Source organism: Amblyomma mixtum, chromosome 6 (assembly GCF_055824585.1).
Source record: "Amblyomma mixtum isolate Tamu chromosome 6, ASM5582458v1, whole genome shotgun sequence".
Classification (NCBI taxonomy): Eukaryota; Metazoa; Arthropoda; class Arachnida; order Ixodida; family Ixodidae; genus Amblyomma; species Amblyomma mixtum.
Genome location: NC_143017.1, coordinates 93,593,902 through 93,619,476, shown reverse-complemented (window position 1 = coordinate 93,619,476; position 25,575 = coordinate 93,593,902). Strand labels below are relative to the sequence as shown.

Here is a 25,575-nt window from a genome sequence, read left to right as displayed (position 1 = left end):
TGATAGTTGCAAGACGAAGCTGACCTAAAGACTTTTAGGCTGCAGTCAAAAGGCTCTATGGCCACGCTTTCTGTGAAATAAACAATCCGTCGCTAGATACGACCCGCCACACGGAAGGTCCGCTGTTCGTTGGTTAACGACTTTTTGTATATATGTATTTTGCCTAAGGCATATCAGTGCTTGGTCAAGTTTTCGTGTCTTTTTTTTTGCTCCGTTAACAGCCTCCACGAAGTCATTAGCGAGCAGCAAAAGCAACGTACTTTTGGCAAATGTTCCGCTCATTAAAGAAGTCTTCCGTCACTGAGCAGTCGTAAAAAAACAGTTAGTTGACGTTTCGGAACCCCTACGGGTTCCTCGTTCTCAATGAAGGACCTGCCGAGGATTCTTGTGAACAAGGAACCCGTAGGGGTTCCGAAACGTCAACTAACTATATTGTTACAATTGGTCAGACACCCAAGACTTGTTCAACCATGCTACTACCTGAACAGACGGCGTTCCGTCAAACCCTGGATTACAAATACTCATCTCGACTATCACTGACAGATCTTACATTTCGTTGCCCGAATGTTTGCTTTTCTACTTTGCGCTATGTATTTTATCATGCAGAGAACCTTCGCGTTACGTATTCTCAGTGGCAGCTTTTGGTATAGCCCAGCCGTTGTACCATCTGCGGTGCAGGCAGGGAATTATTTTTTTCTTCTTCTTAGCCTCCCCTACTGAACCTTTGTTAGGCCCTGTTCAATACATGTTTGGTTTAGTTTGGTTTATTGGGGTTTAACGTCCCAAAGCGACTGAGGCTATGAGAGACGCCGTAGTGAAGGGCTCCGGAAATTTCGACCACCTGGGGTTCTTTAACGTGCACTGACATCGCACAGCACACGGGCCTCTAGAATTTCGGCTTCAAGAAATTCGATCTCGCCGCGGCCGGGATCGAACCCGCGTCTTTCGGGTCAGCAGCCGAGCTCCGTAACCCCTGAGCCACCGCGGCGGGGCTGTTCAATACATGTACATACCTCATAGGAAGAGAATGTCATCGAATTACACGCTCACTCAAGATTATATTTCATTTCCAATGACTTCCCAGTAAAAAAAAAAACACGTAAAGAAAGAGAAAGCGAAATGCAGAGGTATAAACGCCACGAACACGTGGGTCGCACAAATCGCTACAGCTCTAATCGCCCTATCTTCTAAGTTTAAACAGGTAGATAGACATCACGGCTTAAGATTGCTGCACGAAAGCGGCTGTTGTGGGTATTCAGCCAGCAGAAAAATTAACGTTGCAGTTGTAAGGCCAACCTTGGGAGCCATATTCGCTAGTGGTTCGTGTCACTGCGCTTTGTTTACTGCGTCTTTCACTCATTTTTGCCTTGATCGTAACTGACGCAGAGGAGCAAAATGTTAGGAATGTTGGTATAGACTTTTTTGCGCTTTAGTTTCAATTATACACATAACTGACGCACCTACGTCCCACCAGGAACGAATTTTTCGAAGCTGATTGAGCAGGCTGATTTTCCCATGTCTACACAGCTCGTCGCACAGAGATGAAACTGCATTTTACAAGGATTCTACCTACAGTTTCTCCTTTTGCACCGTTTATGGTGCTATGGGGCTTAAGGCCCATAGCAAGCAAGCGCTGCATGTCTCCAGAATTGGTGTTAATGCATGTTGTTTATGTTCGACGGCTAAGATATAAAATCCGGTGCTGGTCATTGAGGACGAGGCAAAAAGAATGAGCAGAAAGCTTCTTTATCGGGGACATCACCCATGGTCTCAGTACGGCCGCTCTGTGCGCCTTGCAATGCAGGCTACATGCTTCAACGACGCGATTGTTAAGTTTGGCACTGTTCGTACCTCTGTACGCTTCGAGTTCTTCCTGTTTTTTTTTCTTGCTATCCTCCCCACCTTCTCGATGTTGAAGACATCCTAATAAGTGGCTATATTTTTTAATTAGTAATTTCACCGGGATTTCCATGGATCATATAATAATGATTGCTGCTCGCAGTGACACAAGCCGTGAGGCCTGACGTCTTGCTGGCCGTTGTAGGAGCATGGCCTTAATGCCACTTACTTGCATAATGTGCCCCACGCACATATCATCCTGGCGAGCGTGTGCTTTGGTTGAAAAATTACGGAGGACCACGACGCGTTTGACACGCCCGGCGAGCTTCATCAGCGCTAATCTCACCTCGGGAAATAAACTGCGCGGTTAGTGTGCGAGAAATTGGCGGAACATAATCCGTGTGACTCGACCAGACTCGATGCAGTCGTAGGGTGTCTAGCAACAGTGCCGCAAATAAGTTGGTCGTGCATTTGATTGGTCGTTTGCTTCCTTCACCTCTTATAGCTGTTACGATTCACGTCAGGGCCAAATGAAAAGAGCAGGAAACATTGTTACAAAATAAAGTCTGTGAGGTCAACCGGATTGTCATCTGTTAAGCCTTTCCCCTTTTTATAGCATTACCCTCTCTCTTTCTGATACGGATAGTATCTTCTGACAATGAACAGGTGCTCAGTACACGGCAGCGACTATCCAGTCCTCTGTTAGCTGCAGGCAAGCATGAAGCAGTGCTTTACGAAAGCACCGAGCCGAAAGAATTTAATGCTTAGTGTCGTCGCATTATGTTCTCAATTAGTGGCAAACCCCGGAGTGAATAAAATGACCTTTGCCCAGGAGCCCCTGCTGAAACCCCCCACCGGAGGAAGGGTAGCATTCCGCGCCGTGTCGCCCCTTCCCGAGACTGCCTACGTCAAGCAACGTCCCTTCAAGGATTCCCTGCGCGTCAAGAAGAATGGCGGCCCCGACCGCTTCTTCGACAAGGACGTGGACGCCTTCTTCGTCAACAACGACTGAACCAAATTACGGCTGCACGTCGTGTATGCCGCACACAGTCTAAATACAATTGGCAAAAACCGCTCTGTGACCAGTCGCAGCCCAAGTGCCAGTGGTTCTTTGTTTGAACTCGGACATCATTCTAATACAGGTTTGTTGGTGGATTATTTCCACGCAGAAAAAAAGAAAACAAAAACCATGTAAAATGGCGCTAACAAAAGCTTGTCGTTTTGTCACTACTGTAAGACTTCTCGCACTGGTATGCAATCGTAATGCAATTACTGATTACGAGGAAGTGGCTTCAGTCTATTTTTTCGCAACTGAGTTATAAATGGTTCCGTCAAGTCGCCTCAGGACAAGAGCTCTCATTTGCCTTTCCAGGAGTGTACTGCAGCCTACCTGGGCGTTAGTAACGACTAGCGGTCCTACCTTGCACTTCTACTGTCCTTAGTTGGATGCCATCACTACATGAGGACACTACGCACTCTGTCATTATACCACCGGCGTATCCCTCATACCAGAGGCAGTGAAAGCATATTTGATACTTGACTCTGCAAGGATTGTTTTATTTCGCATATCACACTAGGAGTCAACATTCGGTCTTCAGACCAGGTGTAAGCACTGGTCGACAGCAGGGTTGCTACCGACTGGGAGACTAGGAAGGGTTTTTCCCAGTGTCCATGGTGGTCTCTCACGATCGAAATTCGCCGCTCGCTGGTTTCAGGGCAATGAAGCGCAGAAAGCTCGCCCCTCGGTAGATGTCCTGGACAGAAGGCAAAGCAGCAGGAATTAGTGGCTCAGTACAGTGTATTAAGGTGCTCTTGATTTTCAGCAACGAATCGTGCGCAGGGACGGCGGCGGCCCAGTTTCGCCTTCGCAGACACTAGGGTGAACCACGGGCATATCAGTGATCAGGGCTAATCTCAGCTTACAAAAGAACCATACCTACTATCTTCGCAAGTTCCGCCATCTGCCTTAATGGTGTGAAGACGTTTTGCAATCACCCCGTCCAGGTGGCTCAGTGATTAGGGCGCTCGGATGCTGAGCCGTGGTTCCTGGGTTCGAATCCGGCCACGTGGCCACGTTTCGATGAAGGCAAAAACGCAAAGGCGCCCGTGTGCTGTGTGATATCACTCCACGTGAAAGATGCCCAGTTGGTCTAAATTATTCAGCGCCCTCCACTACGGCACCGGTTTCTCTCTTCTTTCACTCCCCCCTTCCTCCTTTCCCTTACGGCGCTGTTTGGGTGTCCACCGAGATGTGAGACAATACTGCGTCGTTTCCTTTGCCGAGAAAACCAATTTTCAATTACAACCAATTTTGTAACAGGGAAGCTGTTTCTGTTTGAGAAAAACAAAGAAAACTGGTGTCCTATGTGATAAGAAAATTTTTTCCGATCCTTACAACTTTCTTTAAATCGTAACAGTTACTTTTCATTTTCTTGCTGTTTTGCGCATGCTCAGTCCAGCCTTAATAACGGAGCTGACGAATGAAATTATTTTGTTGCATTAAACCACGACGTCACAGGCTGTAGTAGGGTGTTAGGAATAGCGTGGAAAACGAACGAATAAAGAAAGAAATCGCTACCAAATATTGTCCAATTAACCCTGCAGCTCCTGAATGTTCACCAATTGTGTTAAGGAAACAATACGTTGCAAAAGAAACAGGATGAGGCGGAGAACACCTCTCTTCGACACCCAAACTAGATCCTCGTGCAAAGTAGAGGTTCATTCACAAGATACCGTTAGATGTTCTCCAGGTTAAAGCTAAGTGAAGCATTCCTGATGGAACAGGAAGGGTGAAAGAAGTAGAGGTAGAGCTACTCGTTACTGTTCTAGTGCATTTTCTGTATCTGCCTCGATCTAAGGGCAGTTGGGAGGGTAAGTTTTTTATTGCGGAACGAAGCTGAGACGTAACACTGCTTCAAAATCTGCTCCAAGGGAAAATTTATCTGCTTATCCTTCGCTAGTGATTCAGTTATTCTAGTTTAGAGGTTCAGTTATCGTAACAGAATTTTTAGTTGTGTTCATAAATTTAACAACATGAACAGTTGCACTCAGTACGTGCTATTTTTGCCTGGTCGAAGATGATAACACTGCGTGTGTGGTCTACGACGCAACGAACCCTTAGCGTCCCCTAAGCGGTCGCTCCAAGGAACGCCGAGCAACGACGAAGTGAATGAGAGGAGGAAACGAGAGTAAAAATTGAGTGCGCCGCACCTTTTCTACTGCTGAATAGCCGTGAAGTTAATTTAGGTGCAACCAGCGATAAACTGCACCATAGTGATATTTATTGGAACTTTGCAGAAGAACAATAACGGCTACCTAAGGGGGAGCTCTTCCCACTGGTAGCGAGGGTTCGAAGTGACGAAATATCTCGAAAAACTTAGCTTCGACTCGACGTGCCGATAAAACCACGAAAAGCAAGCTTAAGCAACGGGAAAACGGCGCTTTAGTTCTAAAGGCAGGAAGGAGCTCATCTACGTCTGAATCACTCCCGCAGATTAGGTCGGATGCGGCGAACGTTTCATTGTGTTTGGGCGACACCGATGATGATGATAATTGCAATAGTGCTGATTACAGTGGAGATGATCATGATGAATGTGCCATAGTTTAACGGGGCTAAAAAAGTAAACTCTAGCTATTGCTTACCCGTTATGATCGCTCCATCAAAGCTAATGAAAAGTACAGTAAACGACAATAAGTCAGAGCCTTAATTTCAGGCTTTGCTAATTAGCACCGCCTAGGCGTGCTTCCTTCGTTTTAATTATTATGAACAGTAATGCATTGTTTTCGACAATTTTGTATGCGCACAGCGTAGGTGGTAGTGGGTAAACACTTTATTCAATAAAGAGCTTTGCGCCACCTGAACTGTGAAGGACCCTTAGTCCAGGGATCCTACGGCCTCAGCTGTTTGCTGAGCCCGCTGAACCAGCTGTTATTGTTCCTTTAGGCTTTAGCTGGAAAGCACGGTCTCCTATTACTCAAGTTATGGGTTTGGGATTTTCGGTGCGGCCTCCACGTTTTCGCAAGCCCATGCGGTGTCATTAGGGGGGGGGGGGGGGAGGAGGAGGTGAGAGGGGGGGGGGGTGTTCTCCGCAGAGGGGGCATGTGTTTGGGTATATTGCGGGGTGTATGTGGTGCAAGAGTAACTACTCACCTCGGCACCTGCGGTCCCCCGTCATTTTCCGGTGTCTCTGCTGGGTGGGAGTCAGCGGTAGAACGAGTCCTCGGCGTCGGGTCCGGCATCAGGCTTGTGGCCCAGCAGCGCCGCAGCCGCAGCCCGAGCTGCGGTCGCATGCGGCGGGTCGACCGAATCGGTGCCCTGCGCTGCCGAATGGCCGTCGAACACCCTCGGAGCACCGTCGACGGCCGAGTGCCGCACCAAGGGAGAGGGCGCCGCAACCTCCAGCTGGAATCGCTCCGAGGGCGCCAGACTCCTGTAGCCGCCCTCGCTCGGGTCCTGGCCGCTCAGGTAAGCAGCGGACCTGCAGAGGAAAGGGGCAAGAGCTCAAAGGGTCGCTCAGGAAAAAATGCCCTATTGACAGCTCGCATGACCTTCCGACTGGCGCATTTAATCACTTGATTGAATGATTAGTGGTCTAACTGACACATTTAATCAGTTTATTGAATGACTGGTCCGATTGATTGATTGATTAATTGATTGATTGATTGATTGATTGATTGATTGATTGATTGATTGATTGATTGATTGATTGATTGATTGATTGATTGATTGATTGATTGATTGATTGATTGATTGATTGATTGATTGAGTGAGTGAGTGAGTGAGTGAGTGAGTGAGTGAGTGAGTGAGTGAGTGAGTCAGTCAGTCAGTCAGTGAGTGAGTGTAGTCAATAACGGACGGATGAAGGAATGCAAGTTTGGACGGACGGACGGACGGACGGATGGATGGATGGATGGATGGATGGATGGACGGACGGACGGACGGACGGACGGACGGACGGACGGACGGACGGACAGATGGATGGATGGATGGATGGATGGATGGATGGATGGACGGACGGACGGACGGACGGACGGACGGACGGACGGACGGACGGACGGACGGACGGACGGACGGATGGATGCATGGATGGATGGACGGACGGACGGACGGACGGACGGACGGATGGACGGATGGACGGATGGACGGATGGACGGATGGACGGATGGATGGACGGACGGATGGATGGATGGATGGATGGATGGATGGATGGATGGATGGATGGATGGATGGATGGATGGATGGATGGATGGATGGATGGATGGATGGATGGATGGATGGATGGATGGATGCGGATTCATTAATTCATGGATTGATTTACTGTTAGATCATTGATGTTTTTTTTAACGTCTTTATTTCTGCATTTAGTAGGCCGATACCTTGCGGCAGAACTAAAGCCCGAGTCACACTGCGGGAACACAACAGCGACATGAACCAAACATGTTCGCAAGCGAGCCGTCAACAAGTCGCCCAACCAACTTGTCCCACAACTTCTTGTCACACTGCACGAACGGCAGGGAAACGAGACAGGTTTCTGGGGTGTTCCCTCGGTATGACAGCTTCCGGGAACCGGAACAACAAACAAACAGCGTTCGTGGACACGGTTGGCGCTGTTCGCCGGCCGGGCGAATTTCCTGGCGACACCACACGAACAAACCAAGCCCTTTGCGGTGATTCACCGCTTTTGTGCCTTTCGTGCTTGGAAACTTCGTTTGCAAAGTGCAAAAAAGAGCGCTTCCTTTCGTGGCAATGCTGTCTGCTGCGGTACGGCGTCTTGCAGGCGGGTGCATACAGACGGGAAGGCTGCCCTGGCCACCGTCGGCTGGCAGGTGCGGCCGCCGTGGAGAAGCACGTTCTCTCCCCGTCGCATTCTTGTGAGCAAGCGTACACTTCTGACGAACGCGGTTCTGTAGGGAGCCAAAAGGAATGTCCTGTTCCAGGGACTGCCTCGGCTGCGGGTTCCAGAAGTTTCTTGACGGGTTTGTGCGCTAGAACCACCCGAGCAGGAGCCGGCATACGAGCGTGCCAGTTGCTCGCGTGAACATGCTGCCGTCGTACTCGTGCCGCCAGGAAAGTGACCTGACCGCGATGATTGAAGAGAGGCGTTTTCCATGGGATATAACAGACCCAAAATATCAACGGTGTGATCTGAAGGAATCTGTGTTTCAAGAGATCGCTAGTTGGGACTGTATTTCACAGGTGAGCGCGAGTTACCAGTTACCTGTCCTGCTATTTTTGAACTTGAGATGAAGAAGAAAGCAGTGCTGCATTTTTTTCTTTGAGATAGCAATCAGAATAACTTTATTGGGTTCCCATTTGATTGCAAGAATGATGCGTACAATTATATCTTTTTTTTAGTACTCTCAGAGCGTGGAACAAACTCGATGAATCTGCCGAAATTGTGGCGTGATTTGTAGTGACCGGCCGGGTTGATAATGCATTGTGGAACAGCAGCGCAAAACACAAAATGTGTAGAAGTAGACACAGGGCACAGAAAGTAGACGCATGTAGTCCGTGTTTAATTCTTTCGCATGAAGTTTTCGAAAACGCCTTTCTCAGGCGCCCTTCTCAGCCAGTCGATCATCCAGCGCGGTTTCTCTGCGGTGGCGGCTGGTCGTCCGAGTCAGAATCGAGCAAGGCTGCACCTCAGCCGCCGCGCACGATCATAGTTCGTCCGATATTCTGCAAAACCGCCAGTAGCTACGACAGCGCAAAGTGTCTCCAGTTTCCGCGGTTGTGCACACGCACGGAGGAGAGCGCGCGAGCAAAGGCAGAGAAGCGCCGGGGAACGCGATTGAGGTGGTTTTTCCGGTGTGACAGAGAGTTTGTGAACAAGCGGCGCACATGTGGCCAACACAGGCTGGCGGGAGACAGCGACATGTTTACCCTCTGTTCGTGTTGACGCGGTGTGACAGGATCGCCAACCCGACGAAAACACTGTTTTGTCGGACGGGTTGGCGGACTGTTTCCCCAGTGTGACTCGGCCATAAGGTGCTTCATGGAGGTTGGGGTGGGGGAGTGGTTAAGGGTGGGGGTGAGGATGGGGGTGTGGGTGAAGGTCGGAGTGCGGGTGGGGGACCGGTGTCCGCTTCTTCCTCGAGGTAGTGTCGTCCCGGGGTCGGCTCCGCGAAGTGATGGCCTGGCCCTTCATCTTCCTTGAAGTAGGAAAGAAAAGTTCGCCAGAGCCGGAGTGCGTCTGATGGCCCGATGTGCGATGGCGGATCGACCCATTCCTGCAGGGTTCCAGGTCGAAGCCCGCCCAGGGACTTGAGTGCTCTCTCCCGTACTGCGTCAAAGGTAGGGCAGCTCCACAGGAGATGTTCGGCCGTGCCTCTGGCAGGACACTTCGGGCACTGAGGAGTCGGATATGAGCGCGGGTTTATGAGGTGCAACTTCGCTGGTGATAGAAGCTGGCCGGTCTGGGCTCGGCGAAGGAGCACTGCCTCCACTCTCAGGAGTGCGCTATGTGGACGGCGATATAGTTGCTCAGGGTTGCCCAAGTGCTGGAGTATGCTGCGACGATAGCGTTGTGCGCGATGCCATGTCTCCGCCCTATCCATATGGGGCGACGACGGGTGCGCAATCATTGATGTTTATTTATTGAGTTCGCATAGCATGCTGAAATGTTGGTGTTGTTGCGACTGAGAGAAGAATGAAAAGGAAAGTGCATGGGCCTGCCAACTAACTCCAGCCGAGCCACCACCGCTGCCACGTGCAGATAGAAAAGAGTTAAAAGATCAGAGGAAAGAGAAAAAGGAAAGAAAAGACGCGCGTCGCAGCAACAACCGCGTCCGCCGAAGCGGACGCTGGCTGAAAAAACAGATAAACGGCCGTAGCCGCGCTTCGTCACCACCTCCTCTAAATGCAGCACCCTGTGGTACCCTGTGGTTGATCAAGCGCATCAGGAAACACGCACAAATCATCATCATCATCATCATAATCAGCCTGACTGCGCCCACTGCAGGGCCTCTTCCATGTCTCTTCAATGAACCCTGCAAACTGCAGCCACTGTATCCCCGTAAGCTTCTTAATCTCAACCGCCCACTCAACTTTCTGGCACCCACTGCTGCGCTTGTCTTCTCTTCGAATCCACTGCCTTACCTTTAAGGACCATCGGTTATCTTGCCTTCGCATTATGTGCCCTGCTCAAGCCCATTTTCTAATAGGGTAAATGTGCGACTGAAATGAGGCAATAAACGCGGGTGTCGTATCTGCCCCTCCGTCTGTCCGCACGGATTTTTCTTGAGGAAACATTCAAGCAGTGAAAATAAGGGCAACGCTAAAACGGATTCTGTAACAGGGGTTGAGAGGTGCAACCTTAGGCTGCGAGACTAAAATTGGTTTGAGAACCAGGTCGAGTTGACGATACCATAATTAAAATTGCAAGCCTGTTCTTCTTATCCTGCGAGTAGGATGGAGAAATTATAATTGTCATGTTCTCCTTCTTTTTATGACAAGTTCTTTGCATAACACCGAATAATCTCGTGTACATTCAGTTCACTCGAAGCAGGTATTCTAAATGGCCATCATGTGGTTGGTTGGTTGGTTGGTTTATGGGGTTTAACGTCCCAAAGCGATTGAGGCTATGAGGGACGCTGTAGTGGAGGGTTCCGGAAATTTCGACCACCTGGGGTTCTTTAACACGCACTGGCATCGCACAGCACACGGGCCTCTAATTTCGCCTTCATCGAAATTCAGCTGCCGCGGCCGGGATCGAACCCGCGTCTTTCGGGTCGGCAGCCGAGCACCATAACCACTGAGCCACCGCGGCGGCGGCCATTATGTGGGTCACAGAGGTTATAGGGACCTGGGAGATAGTAGGAGCCTATGGTTTCCGAGTTAAAACGATAACTTAGGAGACAAGCGGAGGTTTTTGTCCTGCATCGGCTGCTGAGGATGATCTAAGGGATGGTGGTGGTGAAAACCATTTATAATGCAATAAATATTTACAGAGAGGTGATTGGGGTAGGCCCTATTGGCCCTTTCCCCTAACAATACTAGGTGGAGCCCCTATTCCGGGGCCCCATTGGCAAGCAACGCCGCCCGCGTCCGGTGAACCAAGGCCTTTTGGGTCTTTAGGTCCTGATAGCCGAGCAGGGCCGCCTCCCAGTCCTCTCTGGTGGGGTTGGGGTTGGGGGGGATAGATGGGTTTGATTGACACGCCCAAACCATGTGGAAGGTGTCAGCCACCCCCCCACAGAACTGGCACGTGCCATCAAAGGATTTGTTGAAATGTTTAAGTACCGCCGGGCACAGTACAGTGTTAGTAAGAATTTTGATGAGGAGGCGCTCGTCAGCGCGATCCAGTCCCTTACAAGGGGCCGGGTAGCGCCGGTGCTCCTCCTTGTAGTAATCGGTGATGTGTTTGAATGTAGGGGCCAGATTGTCTGATTGGGAGTAGGCGCCCAAGGACAGGGAGATAGCCCGGGGAGAGAGTGCGCAGGCGGCCTGATCGGCCTGTTCGTTTCCCTGGAGGCCCTGGTGACCGGGGGCCCAAATCAGGTTGCGTGGAGTTGGATCTTCGCATCGGCAGCTATATTCCAATATGCGCCAGGCAAGCGGGGGAGCCCAGCCCAACTCATAGTCCCGACAGGCCCCTCGCGAGTCGCTGATGATGTGTTTCGACTTGGGAGTAGTGAGAGCAAGAGCAATGGCAATCTCCTCCGCTTGTGTTGCGCTGTAGGCTTTGAAAGTGAGCCCGTTGACTGTTTTTGTGTTGTGTACGACTGCGGCCGTGTACCACACCCCGTGGTATGGGCCGGCAACGTCCACGTAATACACATGTTGTTGGTTACCATAGTATCGCGCCAACGCTTCCGCGCGCGCCTGGCGACGACCGCTATGGTCTTCTCTGGACATGTTGCGGGGAAGGGGTCGGACCCGGAGGGCGCGTCTCCAGGGTTCTGGCACTCTCTCCCTTTCCTCAATATGGTAGTCATGTTTGATGTGTAGCCGGTAACCAAGAGGCGGCGACCGGACGTGGTCTGTGCAAGACGCGTGTATTGGTTGACTAAGTGGGCTTCTCGAAGCTCCCGGAATGTGTTTACCATGCCCAAGGCCAGAAGTCGCTGGTTGGACGTGGTGACCGGGAGGGCGAGAGCCCGCTTGATGACTTTCCGGTGGATGACCTCCAGTTGGTCATCATCATGTTTGCGCAGGTGCAAGTAGGGGGTTGAGTATGCGCAAGACTGTACGATTACTATATGAGAACGTCTAGTGCTAATTGTAGAGTTTTGGAGAAAAAGACAAGGAAAAAATCGGCTTTATTGAGGGAAGGTTCGCAGAAAAAGCTCCATGAAATAGACATAATCTTCGCGTTTCACAACAAACTAAATTTGTGCGCAGAAGTGTGGTGACAGGTCCGCAATTCCCGCAGGTGAAAGGGTCGCTTGTTTCGAACACTTACTCGTAGAACGTTTTAGAAAGTACGTTAGACAAGTTTGCGGCTTTTTTCTTTCGGGGTTAAAATATTTCCTCAAGGTTCTTTGTTGCTATTGCTGTCTTCCCTTGGGTTTTTTATGCTTCAAAAACTGGAGGTAGCAGATCACTCCATTAACTTAAAGGTGCACTGAAGAGGAATCTGAACTCGTCTTTTTGCCGCGGGAACTCAATCTACACATTCCGAGCATTCTTAGAGACTTCGATTTATTGGCCTGTGTGGCCGATTTCTCTAATTAAATCAAGTTAACGCCCGGCTCCCGCCTTTTTTTTTTAAATTCTCCCCCGTACGGTGGGCGGAGTCGACCAACGCGTGGAGTGCCTTTCACCCAGTCCCGTGGCGGCTTGCCGCTCTGCCATCGGCGGAGTTATGCGTAGTAGTCCGTAGAAGCAAATAGTCCGCGCGTATTTTTATTTCTGCGGGCGTATTTTGCGGTTATATTATCTGCAAATGAAACTATTTATTCGCGGAAACCTAAAAAACAAAATGAAGCGAAAGCAAAGCCTCCACGGAGCTGGCTGAAAGGCACTCCACGCGTTGGTCGACTCCGCCCACCGTACGAGGGAGGATAAAAAAAAAAGGCGGGAGCCGGGCGTTAATTCGATTTAATTAGGGAAATCGGCCACACAGGGCAATAAGTCCCCGTTTCTAAGAATGCTAGGAACGTGTAGATCGTGTTCCCGCGGCAAAAAGACGAATTCAGATTCCTCTTCAGTGCAGCTTTAACTAGTAAAATAATTCTAACTAGAAACTGCAGGGTGAAGTCATCAAATTCTACCGGCCTCGTGTTGCGTGTTAAGTTCAGGCCACTTTAATTTTTATTGTAAAAGAAGATCAACTTATAGGCCTAACTTACATGAGATATTTATGACCATTGATTGCTGTCGAATGCATTGCTACTATTTAGGGTAGAGTGGCTGCAAGAGGGTAGCGTGAGAGCTAAATATAAGCTGCAGTCATGAAATGAACCTTGCGACGGGCCGGAGAGAACGCATCTTCGATATTTGTTATTAGCAAACTCCACCGAGCTGAGGCAATACACGCTTCATCAAGGGAGTGGAAAGTACAAAAATTGAAATATATTTCGATTACAAGTGAAAAAGTATATGCACAAAAAATACGCATAAAAATGAATTGCGCAGAAACGGCTGTCGCGCTCAATGTAATTTTCGTTTTGGGCACGATGGAAGAGATGACTGAAAAAGTCAGTTGAGTTCTGTTAAGAAAATAATAGAATTCAAAGTGGCGCTGGCATTCTTCCTGATAAAATAAGTTTCATCTTTATACCCTCCTTTTCACACTTGCCTGCTTCCTTTCTTATTTTGCGCTACACAGTTTGAAGCAGCATTAGCGCCCAGATTACCAGAAATTTTACACGTTGACAGTAAACTAGTGTAAGCTGCAGCTGCGCCAATTGCCCTAGAGAAAAAAAAAAGCACAGCGTGTTCACTTTTGTTAAGGGCATTTGTGCAGCGAAAAATCTTTTATTCTATCTCGTTACATCTGTCTGCGTTCGTGTGACCTGACAGGGGCCTCGTTACGCGCGCCGAGACCCAGTTTTTCGGAGCACTCAGTCTTAAAATATTCACAGAACGCCTCCATGCGCTGTAAAGTGTTTTGAAAAGACGACCGAGCTATAAAAGGAAAGAATAGCAGGGGACATAGACTCATGACGTAAACAACAAGCCTTGCTATCGCTCTGCGGGTGTTAAGAGAGGCGGGCTGGGCGGCAGTTCGCTCCTGGATAACTGTCAGAGGCGTTTTGCGTTACCAGCCCCCTACGCGCACGCTCCGTTAACTGTCTGCAGGATCCCGTGCGTGTTCTTAAAGAGGCAGGATGCCTGTCACCTCGTGCTCCCATAACGCCCGACGCCTGATTCCATTTCACTTGTCACGAAAGGCACATGCTGCATTTAATATAAACACCTAAGCTAAATCGGATTGGTCTGCGTAAACAAGCTGTCGACACGGGAAAGCAAGTGGCATGAGTGGAATTACACAAAGGCAGCTTAGAAGCATGAGACTACAAGCGCAGCGTAGCTGTCGTGTTCAGTATGTTTGGAACAACGGGTACGCAGGAACGTAATAGGGTAGCTGTAGTCCTGTAGTTTATCTTCTGACTCAAGGAGTTTGAAGTAGATCTGAGTCGTAACGGCGAAAGTAAGGTTTTAGATTTAGCGCCATATCTGGTCTTCGTGAAAACTTTAAGAAAAGCAGATTTTAGCCCTGAATTTATCTTCTGCGTCAAGGAGTTCGAAGTAGAAGTAAGATGTCAGATTTAGGGCCATATAGGGTCTTCCTGAAATTTAAGAAAAGCTGTGAGTTTGAGTACTGGTGACGTGAGCCGCTGCTAGAACATGAACGCTGGACTGACCGCTAAGGGCGGTTCATGTAGGCTGAACAGGCAAGACATTTAGGCAGTCTACGGGTCATAATTCGAAACTGTTCTTTTTCCTATTCATTCCTTGATTCCTCCTTCATTGGTCGCGCCACTGCCATCACGGCTAAGATTAGAAATGACCCGGTTCTGGTATCACAGGATGCGCTCTTCAATAGCAAACAGGTATAGGAATGAGTGGACAAAAGCTTCGTTATCAATTACTGCTGCAGAATTTCAAGTCAGTGGCGCAAGCACATTTTAGTTTTTTTTTTTTGCGCTATGCGAAGCATGACACCGCGATGTCTGTGTAAAAAATTTAACAGAATTGCCACGTAAGGAGCGCATCAATTCTGGAAACCGTCCCGACGTCATAACAGCCAGCTTCCGCCGACGACGCCTGCACTATAATATGCTTAGTTAAGACTGCTGAGGATGCAAGCGCGTGAATAAGTGAAAAACTGCTGGTAAATAGGAAGAGTTTAGAGAATTTGGCTCCTGAATTCCGAGCACCAAGCATTGCTCTGAATACACTGCTTTGAATATTATAACGAGAATCAATAGTGCTTGTGCCAATGCTAAGCAGGAACAATATTTAAAAACTGTAGCACACAGACCTGTAGCACACAGTACCAAGAATGTTCTTAGAAAATTAACTTTTGGACTTATTGCTGCGGCTACAAATTTTTTTGTTCGTCCATGGGAACATCCAGACTTGAGAAATATATTTTTTTTATTAACACTCAGCCACTGAATTTTGCTTTGGTGTGACGAGGGTAATGAAGTTCTGCACAGCAGCATGCCTATTGCAGTTCGAGCTTGCGTTCACTCCGAAAAATTAAATGCGCCATAGATCATTTCGCGTTGTTTTGGGGTTTATTACGAAGCCACTGTTCATAGTGCAACAAAACCAGACTTTAGGCGTCTTATGAAGTGTTGCATTCTTGCTGGTTGCCAGCGTGCAGCTAATTCCAGGCATGGGAAACTAATCAGCAAAACGAATATTTGGGCAAGTTGGTTGCTTTGCTTGGTGCAATAAATCAGTTGGGGGGGCACCGTTTGTCCGTGTCTTGAGTGTGTTCTTTCCCTATGTGGTTGCCTTGTTCACGCTGCAGCTATGTCTGAGAGAAGACTAATCAATTTAATTCTCCTGTCATCGACTATCGAGGCCGAAGATAAACGTGTCTTTTTTGTTTGCAGTCTCTTTAATTGCGCTATGAGTGAGATGTGCTGTGTAGTGGTGAACTTTGCCTTTCGGTTGCTATTTCCGAGGATTACTTGTTTGTCTTTCTTGTCAAGGTGGGGTTTTTAAATGTGTGATTCATGCAATAAACTTCAGTTAAGAGTTAGAGCCTGTCTTTTTCTCTCTCTTCGTTCGCCTGGTCTTCAATGCAGTACGTTTTATCAAGGCTGGTGCTATATTAATCTCCGCATGCGGTCTTGCCCGTCTTACCCCAACTGGCCCACACCATGTTCCAATCTGTGGCATTACCTCTTCAATTTACTAGCAGCCCTTCAAATTGCCTCCTATCAGGAGTATCAAAAGTAGGCGTCTGACCAACTGGAGCACGAGCGTGGTCTGGTGCTTCATGCCCAATATCCTTTGAGCGTTTAGTCTGTTGTTCTAATATAAAGGGGTCTACTTTCTTTTTCATTCTTTTTTTTTAGGGAAATCATCATTGCGACGAGTAGAATTGGCAGAACGAATATGCGGCTTAACATCTCGACCCTGGCAGAGCTCAAGCGCTCAAATGTCCTGCATGTGCGGCGACACTTCGCACAGAGACACTGTGTCCTGAGCACAGATAATGCTGTGGCCTAGGCTACCCTAGCCTGCTTAAGAGGGCTTGATTACCTCACATACCGAGATTTCGCAGCATAACATAGAATATTCTTTCTTTTTACAAGTTGAGATCACTTAATTTCGCTTTTGAATGCAATGCGCAACCTCAAAGAAGATGTCTGGAGTGTCGGAATTTCTGACAATAGAGGCTAGATGAGCGCTTGCGAGGCTGGTGCATCTGCGGAATTTCTTTGGTTTGAAGACGCTCTCACGTGGAGCATCATGAAGTATTTTTCGTGCACTAAAACAGCTCCTGAGACTCTCAAAACGTTATCTAGGCCAACACATAATGACGCCTGCATGTAAGCTTAGAATCCGTCTTTTTTTCCAACCGTTGAGAGAGAAATTGACTCTGCGAGAAGCGGCGTATTTCGAACTTCGTAAATGAGGCACTACACGACCATTGACACTAACTTTAGTTGCATGTTGTCTTCTTTAAAATGATGTGTTAGCCAATAAAATAAAGGGTTCACCATGCGCTATTCGAGAATTTAAAATTCAGTTTCTTCCTGATGCTTTTTTCGGTTTCGGTTTCATCAACCGAAAGATAGCTGTGACGTGCAGTTGATGTTCAGGTCACGTAAGCCACGAAAAAACCTAACATATAGTACCTGATTCGTAGTTTTAATTTCTATAACACTTAAACCAGCCTCCTTCCTGAGCTGGAATGACAATAAACGACGCATTAGCAATTATACTGTCGTTTCTTTTCATGCCTCGCGTGACCTAAACATCAACTACGCGCCGCAGACATCGTTCGGCTGACGAAAATTAAACCGAAACAGCATAAAGAAGGAATTCAATTTTAAGTTATTTAGCGGTAGCAGGCGGATACCACGCGGTGATCCATGTATACTAATGTCTAACGCATCACTTGAAAAATGAAAACACACAAGCAATAACTTGCTCTCTATAATCCTTTAATGACCTTTAATTCCTCCTTTTAAATTAGTTCATTAATTCCTTAAAACAGGGAAGCAAGAAACTGAGCTTCGGATGCAGGTGAAACCCAATTTTAAGCATTGCCTGTTCTCCATGAAGTTGTTTTCCGCCTGAGGCATATTTCCGAATATGGATATACTTAAAACGAAGGGCCGTTTACTCTGTGATTATTTGACAAAACAAGAATGTTTAAATGCATTAGTACGGTTGCATAGTTCGTTTCTTGCTGTGGGTGATCCCTCCTAAACAAAGTAATCATAGAGACAGTCAACAGTTTTGACTACACACTTAAAAAAAATTTTAAATATTGCTGCTCGTTTTCGGTTTGAGTGTATTGGTGTTGTGCCTCGCTAATGCCCTTGCAAAGTCTTGATGGTTTCAACGATCGCGCATGGCGCGAACTGTTTATTGAGAGCTATCACATAAAACAGGCTTAAGGCGACAGACGCTTGGTTTAATATTTACGTTTTTATATGTGAAGGATATACCAGGGTGATGAGGCAGGTCGTAACACACAGTTACGAATTTTCTTTTTACCACGTGGGGTTGCTTCTCCGGCACGCTATTGTAAATGCACGGAGATGCATGCTCAAGCAGTGATCTTAATGCTCAGTTCTCACTTAACGTTTAAGAACACAGTAATAGCGCTCAGCCGTGATCCTACCAGTTGTAATTTGCTGTACATTCCACAGGACAGATGTTGTCAACATATTGAGAATCCCAAATCGGTCTTGTATTTCTTACACCAAGGCATAGTGAATTCTCAGTTTCAGTTTTATATCGGACATATATCGAACAACCTTTTCAGGTGGCTGTTCGAAACAGGATACGTCCCCGAAGGGCATAGCGGGATCTACGGAGCCTCTCCAAGGTCTGCACCCACTGAACAAACCGGTCGCCAGGTTTGGGGGCCTATACTCGTACGGTGGGTATCCGACGGTGGGTTTCGAACCTGCCACCTCCCGCAGCCGAGGCGAACGACCAAACAACTAGGCCACGGCTACGGTACTCAATAAAGTAATACTAAGTATAACACTCAGAAGTACATATTTCGTAAGTAATGTGTAAGCTTATTTTAGGCAACTCATTTATCTTATTTCGTGATCCCGGTGCCAGCCCCAATACTTTCCTTCAATTTTCGTAATTACGCTTGGACCGACTTCTTTAGAATAGAGGGAAAGCCTAAGACGCTCAGCGGTGTTGTAAAAAAGAAATTAGTGACTTTATGAACAGGTGTTTTCGAACAGAATTTGTAGATATAACACCAAAGCTTCCAGTTTGATAGGAACCGAAGGAAACGCATGACAAGGAGGGAGGAATTGCGTTGTAGTAAGAAGTTCTATTCGAAAGCCGTGCTTAGATAAGGTAACGATGTAGTGCTGTTGTAGAAATTTTTTGGCATAATTTGGACAGCAATGCTACGTTAGTTTTCATATCGTGCGCGTGAGGAGCTACGCTCAATATTTTATTCTTATGAGTTCTATTCTCTATATTTCGACGCTAAGCATTTATGTTTTATAATCTCAACTGGACCACAGCAATTACAGGGACATATAAAACAACATATATCAATCAATTAGCTAAAATTCAGCCATAGCAAAATGACGGATGCAGAAGGATAACAATAAAAAAAACGATGACCGGCGCGGCAGCCAAGGAGTATGCTAGACAGGTCCTCATGACCTCCGGGTGAGGGAGTAATGGTGATAAGGTTTCGGTTTCTGGTCTATGGTAGCGCGCATTGTGAATCCTCTATATGATTTCATACCCCCTATTCCGGCTCTTCATTGCAGCTAATGCGTGTTATGAAATGCCTTTTTACCAACCTTAATGAGGTGAACCAATTTTGGTTGATTCGCGGTTTTCAAATACCCGAAATTTTTGTCGGGCCTGTCCTCAGAAATGCTGCTGATTTGCTGAACACATGAGACTATGCTGAAATGCGTAAACTAATAAGAAGAGCATATGGTGGGTAGTTAAGGATGCCATATTCGTCTTATGGAACTTGCTCGCTCATTCACAGTACATGACGAATTCGCTATAAACTCGCGATTAACTCTAGACATAGATCAATGCTTGATGAAACGTTTTCAATATCTGTAAGAAAATAATATGTAAAGATCGGCAAAAATAAAGTTTATTAATATTACTACAGCTTACAGGCCAGTTAGGACATTCATTAAGAAGGTTTCACGTTAACAATAATGCCACATTTGAGGAGGATATCAACAGGTTTAAAGAAAATATGAATTGTAAACAAGAGGAGTCGTTTTACAATGCTATGCAACCTTACAACGACAAACAACGCTAAGCAATAAAAAATCCAGGCTGTCATCGAACCTGGAACAAAAAGCAGCAATACACCGCAGATAAACAAGAACGAAAAAATCGAAAATGCGAACGTCCACACAGTGATGTTTGAAACGGTCTAACAGCTTGTCGTGGAACAATTCTTTAACAGGTATAGAAGCGATGCAGTTTCAAGTTTGTGGTTTGGTTTCCCATGTGGTTGAGAAACGATCTTGTTTCCAACCGAAAGCATTTTTGAGGAAACGCGGCGACCTTGGTAAGCACTGGAAAACTGTGGAACGTTGAGATGGTCGAGAAAGCCGGCTGAGCGAAGTTGTGAGCCGGAAGATTAGGTCATAAAAATATTAGCTAGTCGTTAATAATTTCTTCGAAACCCAACAGCGCAAAAGACAGGAACAACATAAATAAAAGCGCATGCCTGCTCAGGTTCTTGCTAAAGAATAACGTCCAAGACTATCTCTAGCATATATCCAGCCTGAACTAATGCCATATAGCAAGTACACTCCTGTAAAAAAATAATAAAAACATGACGTGTCCCGTCTGTCTGTTTCCTCCGTCTTCTTTTCTAGTTGGGCTACTAGGCCTCGAAGAAGTCGAGTAGCGGAAACTTCCCCTTTCATGCTTGCTCTAGAACGCGCATACCCTTTAAATGCGTGCTTAATCCGCGAGCTTGGTGTCCACGTGCCATCGCTGAAGGGCTTTCTCCAAAACATCATCCGGAGTTCTCAGGACATGAGCAGCCATCCTCAAATAGCGAACTTTGCTTATTCCTGCAGAACCGCGTCTGCACAGCACCACATACACAAACGAGCTGCTTTCTTTCTTAGTTATTTGTTGTCTTACTTTTCCCTTTTTTTTCCTGAGCGTTATGCTACCCACTGGCTCTTAGATGCGAAGTCAGCACTCTTTCCGTCTTAAGGCATCCTTCCGGGGATTTGCTCCATATCTGTTCAACCTTTCAGACCCTCCACGACCCTCCCCCCTGCCCCTTCCCTTTTATTATGACATACCTACCTGTCCCACAGAGCAGCATGCATGACTGCTATGGTTCGCCCTCCAACGACGCTTACTCGAACGGGGCGATAACACGCACGCTCCACTGGCAGGAACTCGCTGAAGTGCCAGGCGACGCGCTAAAGCGCCAAAATTAGCCAGTCTTCGCAGACAATTAACCTTCGAGTGTGGAAGCACGCCGTGGGTAAAGAAGGCGGGAGAGGAGGCAGGGGAGGCCGAGGATGAGGAGTCTATCGACCATAAAGCTTGCGGGGTCCGGGCCGCGGCCCATCACAAGTCCTCGCCTCATCCAATATGCAGCAGCTCCAGTGCCAACGACGCCTCGCTTCATTTTTTTTTCATTCTTTTGTTTTCTTTTTCGGAAGCGGTGTTATGGCACCACCGGATGGTCCATGCATGAGAAGGCAGCCACTCGACTCGAGCCATTTATACCTCGCACCTTGCTCGGAAGGATGGTCTCTAAGAGAGCTGTGTCGTCATGCCAGCGCATCGCCAAGTCGTCGAAATGCTGTTTACAGTAGCTGAATTGCTTGAACGTGACGAGCTGCGCAGTTTGGTCGCGAGATATATGACTGACGGCCACGGCGTCTTCACTGTCGCGATAGTGCGCATTTAAATGGGATGGTGAACAGTCCCGCCTGCAGCTAATTAGGTTGACGGCTTTCATTGCAAGTCGTTCGCGTCGGCGCGGATTCAGTTAGTTCTCAAGCCACGATCTCTGACGTTGGGAGAACGAAAATTGAAGTCGCCGCTTTCTGACGCGTCTAATATCATATTTCTGAAGCGCTCATACCAGTGAATGGGCCGCATCCTATTTTTTGACACTTGTATTGTTCTGGTTCAGGAGAACTCTCATAATTGTTGAATTTATCTCTCAACAAACAAACGCAACCTGACCTAATTAAGAGAAAAAAATGATCGCCGCAAGCGCTGTTAAGTGCGATCAGGGGACAGTGGTTGTAAGGGTCTTATTAGCGGTAGTTTCTTAACGAGGTTTGGCAAAAGATTGGTATTCAGAACTGCATAAAGCTTGCAAAAGGCTTGGAAGGGCAGGAGATATGGATATTTTATGTGAAAATTAGAACTGGCCAAATGTCTCAAGGATCGCACTACATCCGTCCACGGCGATGCAGGCCATAGTGGTTCGGAGAGTGGTGTACGAATACTTTTAAACACCCATCACGTGAACTTCCTAACGCTTGAACATGGTGAAACGTCCCGTCAGTTATTTTTGAATTGAGTGCGACATATTGTGTCAACTCTGATTAATGTTTCAGAGCACATAAAGTTCCTGAACGTGTAACGAAAGACCTCGCGGCCTTGAGCCGTCACAGCTGATGTGACGATTAGGAGCAGTATTGTCGGGGTTAAAAAAAAAAACTACGATACACGTTATTAGTGTGTGAAAATAAAATAAAAATAAATTAAAAGAAAGGCGCCACAGCGCTTTGTTACGCTAAAACAACAATAATGCGTTTCCGCTGCCCATACAACAAATCCATGTCTAAGCAAACTGAGTTTCGTTTTTTTTTTTGGCCGCGCTAGTTACTATTCATAAAATTTGCTCTGGGAATGACAAGCTCGCTCGCTAACACAAGTGAAATTTCGTAGCTTCAAATACAATGAACCAAGTCCAGCTTTCTTGGACATTGAATAGTGAGCCAACTGTGGAATATTGTTAGACACTATAATGGACATATTCACGTAAATGGGATAATGTTCCGATGAGTAGTGAAGTATTGCTTTTGAAGTTCGTCCATCGCCCACACCGAGTTGTTGAGAATATCATAAAAAAAATGGGATGCGTTTTTTTTAAATGTAAACGGTAGAAAACTACAAGCACTCCGAGGAGGGATCTGCAGATATATTGATTTATATGGTGAAATCTTGCGATATGCGTAAAAATTGCACCCATAAAGAACATCCCGTTGAAAGAAATACACTTGCCCAGAATATCTGGGTATGAAAGATTAGTTTGAGCGCAGTTTTTTTCCGTTCGTGGTAAATAATTTTGTGCCAAAATTAAACTGGCGATTGGCTGGGTACTATAAATATATCTGTGTCAAGAACAAATAGTAAGCGAGCCAGATTGTTTTCTTGCGGTCACTGAGCAAGGCATCAAGAGGTAATGAAATTGCTGTTCACGTTCGTCACACCGAGCTGCAAAGTTAAAAAATATTTCTAAATAAATGCACGCCACTGTCGCTGTGCTAGCACGGTTGGCGAGGTCCAGAGTTGAAATACCGAAAAGCTGAGAAAAGCTAGACAACTCATTCTGGAGAATTTCAGTGGCCACATTCCTCTCTACCTTGATTCTTCGGCAGTCCAGGGGACGTTGACAAAGCAATAGCAACCATAGTGTATTTCCGGCTGCCTCTGCTCTTTAGTACGCTTTTCCAGAATGGGAATGACAATATGCGCAAACTGCCACCCCTCGATTTTTTTCCTTTTTGCGCTTGAAAGAGTGACATGTCTTTGCATATTTTTATTCAGGTGTTTTAAGCATCAAATGTTCTCACAACTCCTATTCTCGGCTGATTCAGGCGAACGTGCACGTATTCTCACGTAATCTCAGCGTAATCTCAGCGAACGTATTCGAATCTTTCTGAAGTTTTAGTCAGAACGAGAGCGAGTAGAAAAAAAAAAACTTTAGTGGACACTTTAGCTCCGCCTTAAGAGTATGATACGATGGTGGCCTTGGGTCCTCTTTGCTTATTACATCGCAGGCACAGATACTCTTCCTTTCACCATCATATAACTCTTAACCTGCCCTTAAGAGTGCAATGCTGTAGCATTAGAGATACCTCTCACGCAAGTACACCCAAATACCCATATATGCGGAATTGGGCATTGTATACTTTACATTTATATATCTCTGGGACCACTCCTATTCCAGTGGAGCAGCGGTCAAGCGATACGTCACAGCTCCAGACTGTTGCTCTCCCCGAGCAAATTTTCGCGACCAATCATTAATTTTACTGCCACGTGCCACAGTGAACAGCTTGCTCACAGCGCAGTGGGCAGGTTGTGATGACGTCACAAGGTTACTTGTGCTAGGAGGCAGGTGGGCCACCGGCTTTCTCGCTGACAATGCCGACACGGGATTTTCTGCCGGAATTTCTAAAATAGGCGTGATAGGTCAAGCGGTTGGTGGCACGCTGTCTAAAGTGCAGCAACAAAAAAGGAATGCTCTCCGTTGCTTTCGAAGACGAGCGTTCTTTTCTGTCCCCGATATCGACTAACACGGCAGAAAGTGGAAGCGTTTTTTTATATCAAAATACGGGAAGGCTTCTGTTAGCCTGAAGGAGCTAGACACCGCAGCGGACACAGGACAGAGAAAGAAGACGACACAGGGCGGTACGTAGAGTTTTTGCGCTACCAGATTTCTTGGTGAAATTCTTTCGCAAGCTTTCTACACTTTCTAAAAGGCAGGATGTCCTCTCCTCAGCCGGAGCCTTGTTGGCCACTCTGTGCACGGACGCTAGAAGGTCATACTTGTCCACCGATGGTTTCAAGCTGTACTTGGGACCATGCTGTAATACGGCCTCCACTTCTGCAGGAACATTCGCGTTGCCGAGGAAGGTAACTCGAACAACGTCCACTTCTCTCCCTTTGCCTTTCCTTGGGAGCTGGTGGCGCAAGCGGTTCCAAAGGAATTCTGTCGACTGCTGCGTTGTGCGCCGAAAGTCCTGCCATCGCCTCCAACCAGACGATCCAATACCAAAGCTTTCAAAGCACACACTTCGAAGCCAAGCGTTAAAGAATCCCACTTGCCTCCAGCATTCTGCTTTTAGGATTTTCGAAACTCTTTTCCAATGTCCTTCTTTCTCTGTCCCGTGTCCGCTGCGGTGTCTAGCTCCTTAATGTCTCACCAACTGGCCTACACATCTACCCTCCTAAGTTCTGTTAGCGATACATCGGTAAGCCTTTCCGTAAGAGAGAAAGATTTTTTAGGTGCGCGGATAATGAGTGCAAGGTAACAGTTTCCCGCTCATTGGTTGACACGTGGGTGTTGTGGGTAAGGGGTGTGTGCGTATACCAGGTGTCCCAGCTAAATGTAACCAAGCTTTTAAAAACCACGGGATGTCCTAGCCGTCTGAAACCAAATGAGGGTTGTTCAGAGTCGCGTGACCTAGTCTACAGTATTTTTTTCGTGCTTCAAGGTTGAGTAATTAGTCAAGCTTAATTAACTGACTTTTAATTATTGACTTGAGTTTGGTTACATTTAGCTGGGACACCCGGTATATTGGAGCGTCTTAATAACCCTTTCAGTTGTGAGTAAGCGCTGTGTTCCTCTTGTTGTCTGTGTTTGTAGCGCTTGTGTTATTTACAATGAAATCGTGTCACTTCTTGACGCATGTGTCACGTGACATTCTCTGCCCCGCCTACGCTGCGGCGCTTCCCGCTCCTGACCACTTTGCTGCTCCAGCGTGGGCGGGGCAGAGAATGTCACGTGACACATGCGTCAAGAAGTGTCGAAATTTGATGGACGTCGCTTCGCGCTCCCCGCAGGCGCGGTTTCTCAATGGTGCGAGAAATAACGCAAAATAGTTCAGCCACAGCAGCGAGGGTGATCGCGTTTTCTTAATTTTAAAAACTTTTATGACTATTACTTACGGCATGCTACAAGTCACTAATTGCAATCAGGTGCCTATCTGCAATAGTTAAAAAGATAACTATTACAATTTCGTTAATCAGTTGACTAGTTAACATGATTCGCTTGTTTTTTGATGTCCGCCAACACTGGTATTATTATGCCGCACAAAGTTTCTTTTTTCCTATAAAACGATTTTAATAATTACCGGCGCACTTCC

The 25,575-nt window shown here is 47.1% G+C and overlaps 1 protein-coding gene across 1 annotated transcript in view; it reads right to left on the bottom strand.

The window, feature by feature from the left end:
• Window positions 1-3,375: 3,375 nt before the first annotated feature.
• The window catches only part of LOC149339715 (uncharacterized), a 30,007-nt gene continuing 7,807 nt past the window's right edge, over window positions 3,376-25,575 (bottom strand). Inside the window, exons 2-3 of the mRNA XM_089550552.1 lie at window positions 5,990-6,317; window positions 3,376-3,593 (exon numbers count right to left, since the gene is read on the bottom strand). Of these exons, the coding sequence (XP_089406678.1) occupies window positions 6,041-6,317 (277 nt within the window). The 3' untranslated portion in view covers window positions 3,376-3,593; window positions 5,990-6,040. The remainder of the gene's footprint in view (window positions 3,594-5,989; window positions 6,318-25,575) is intronic.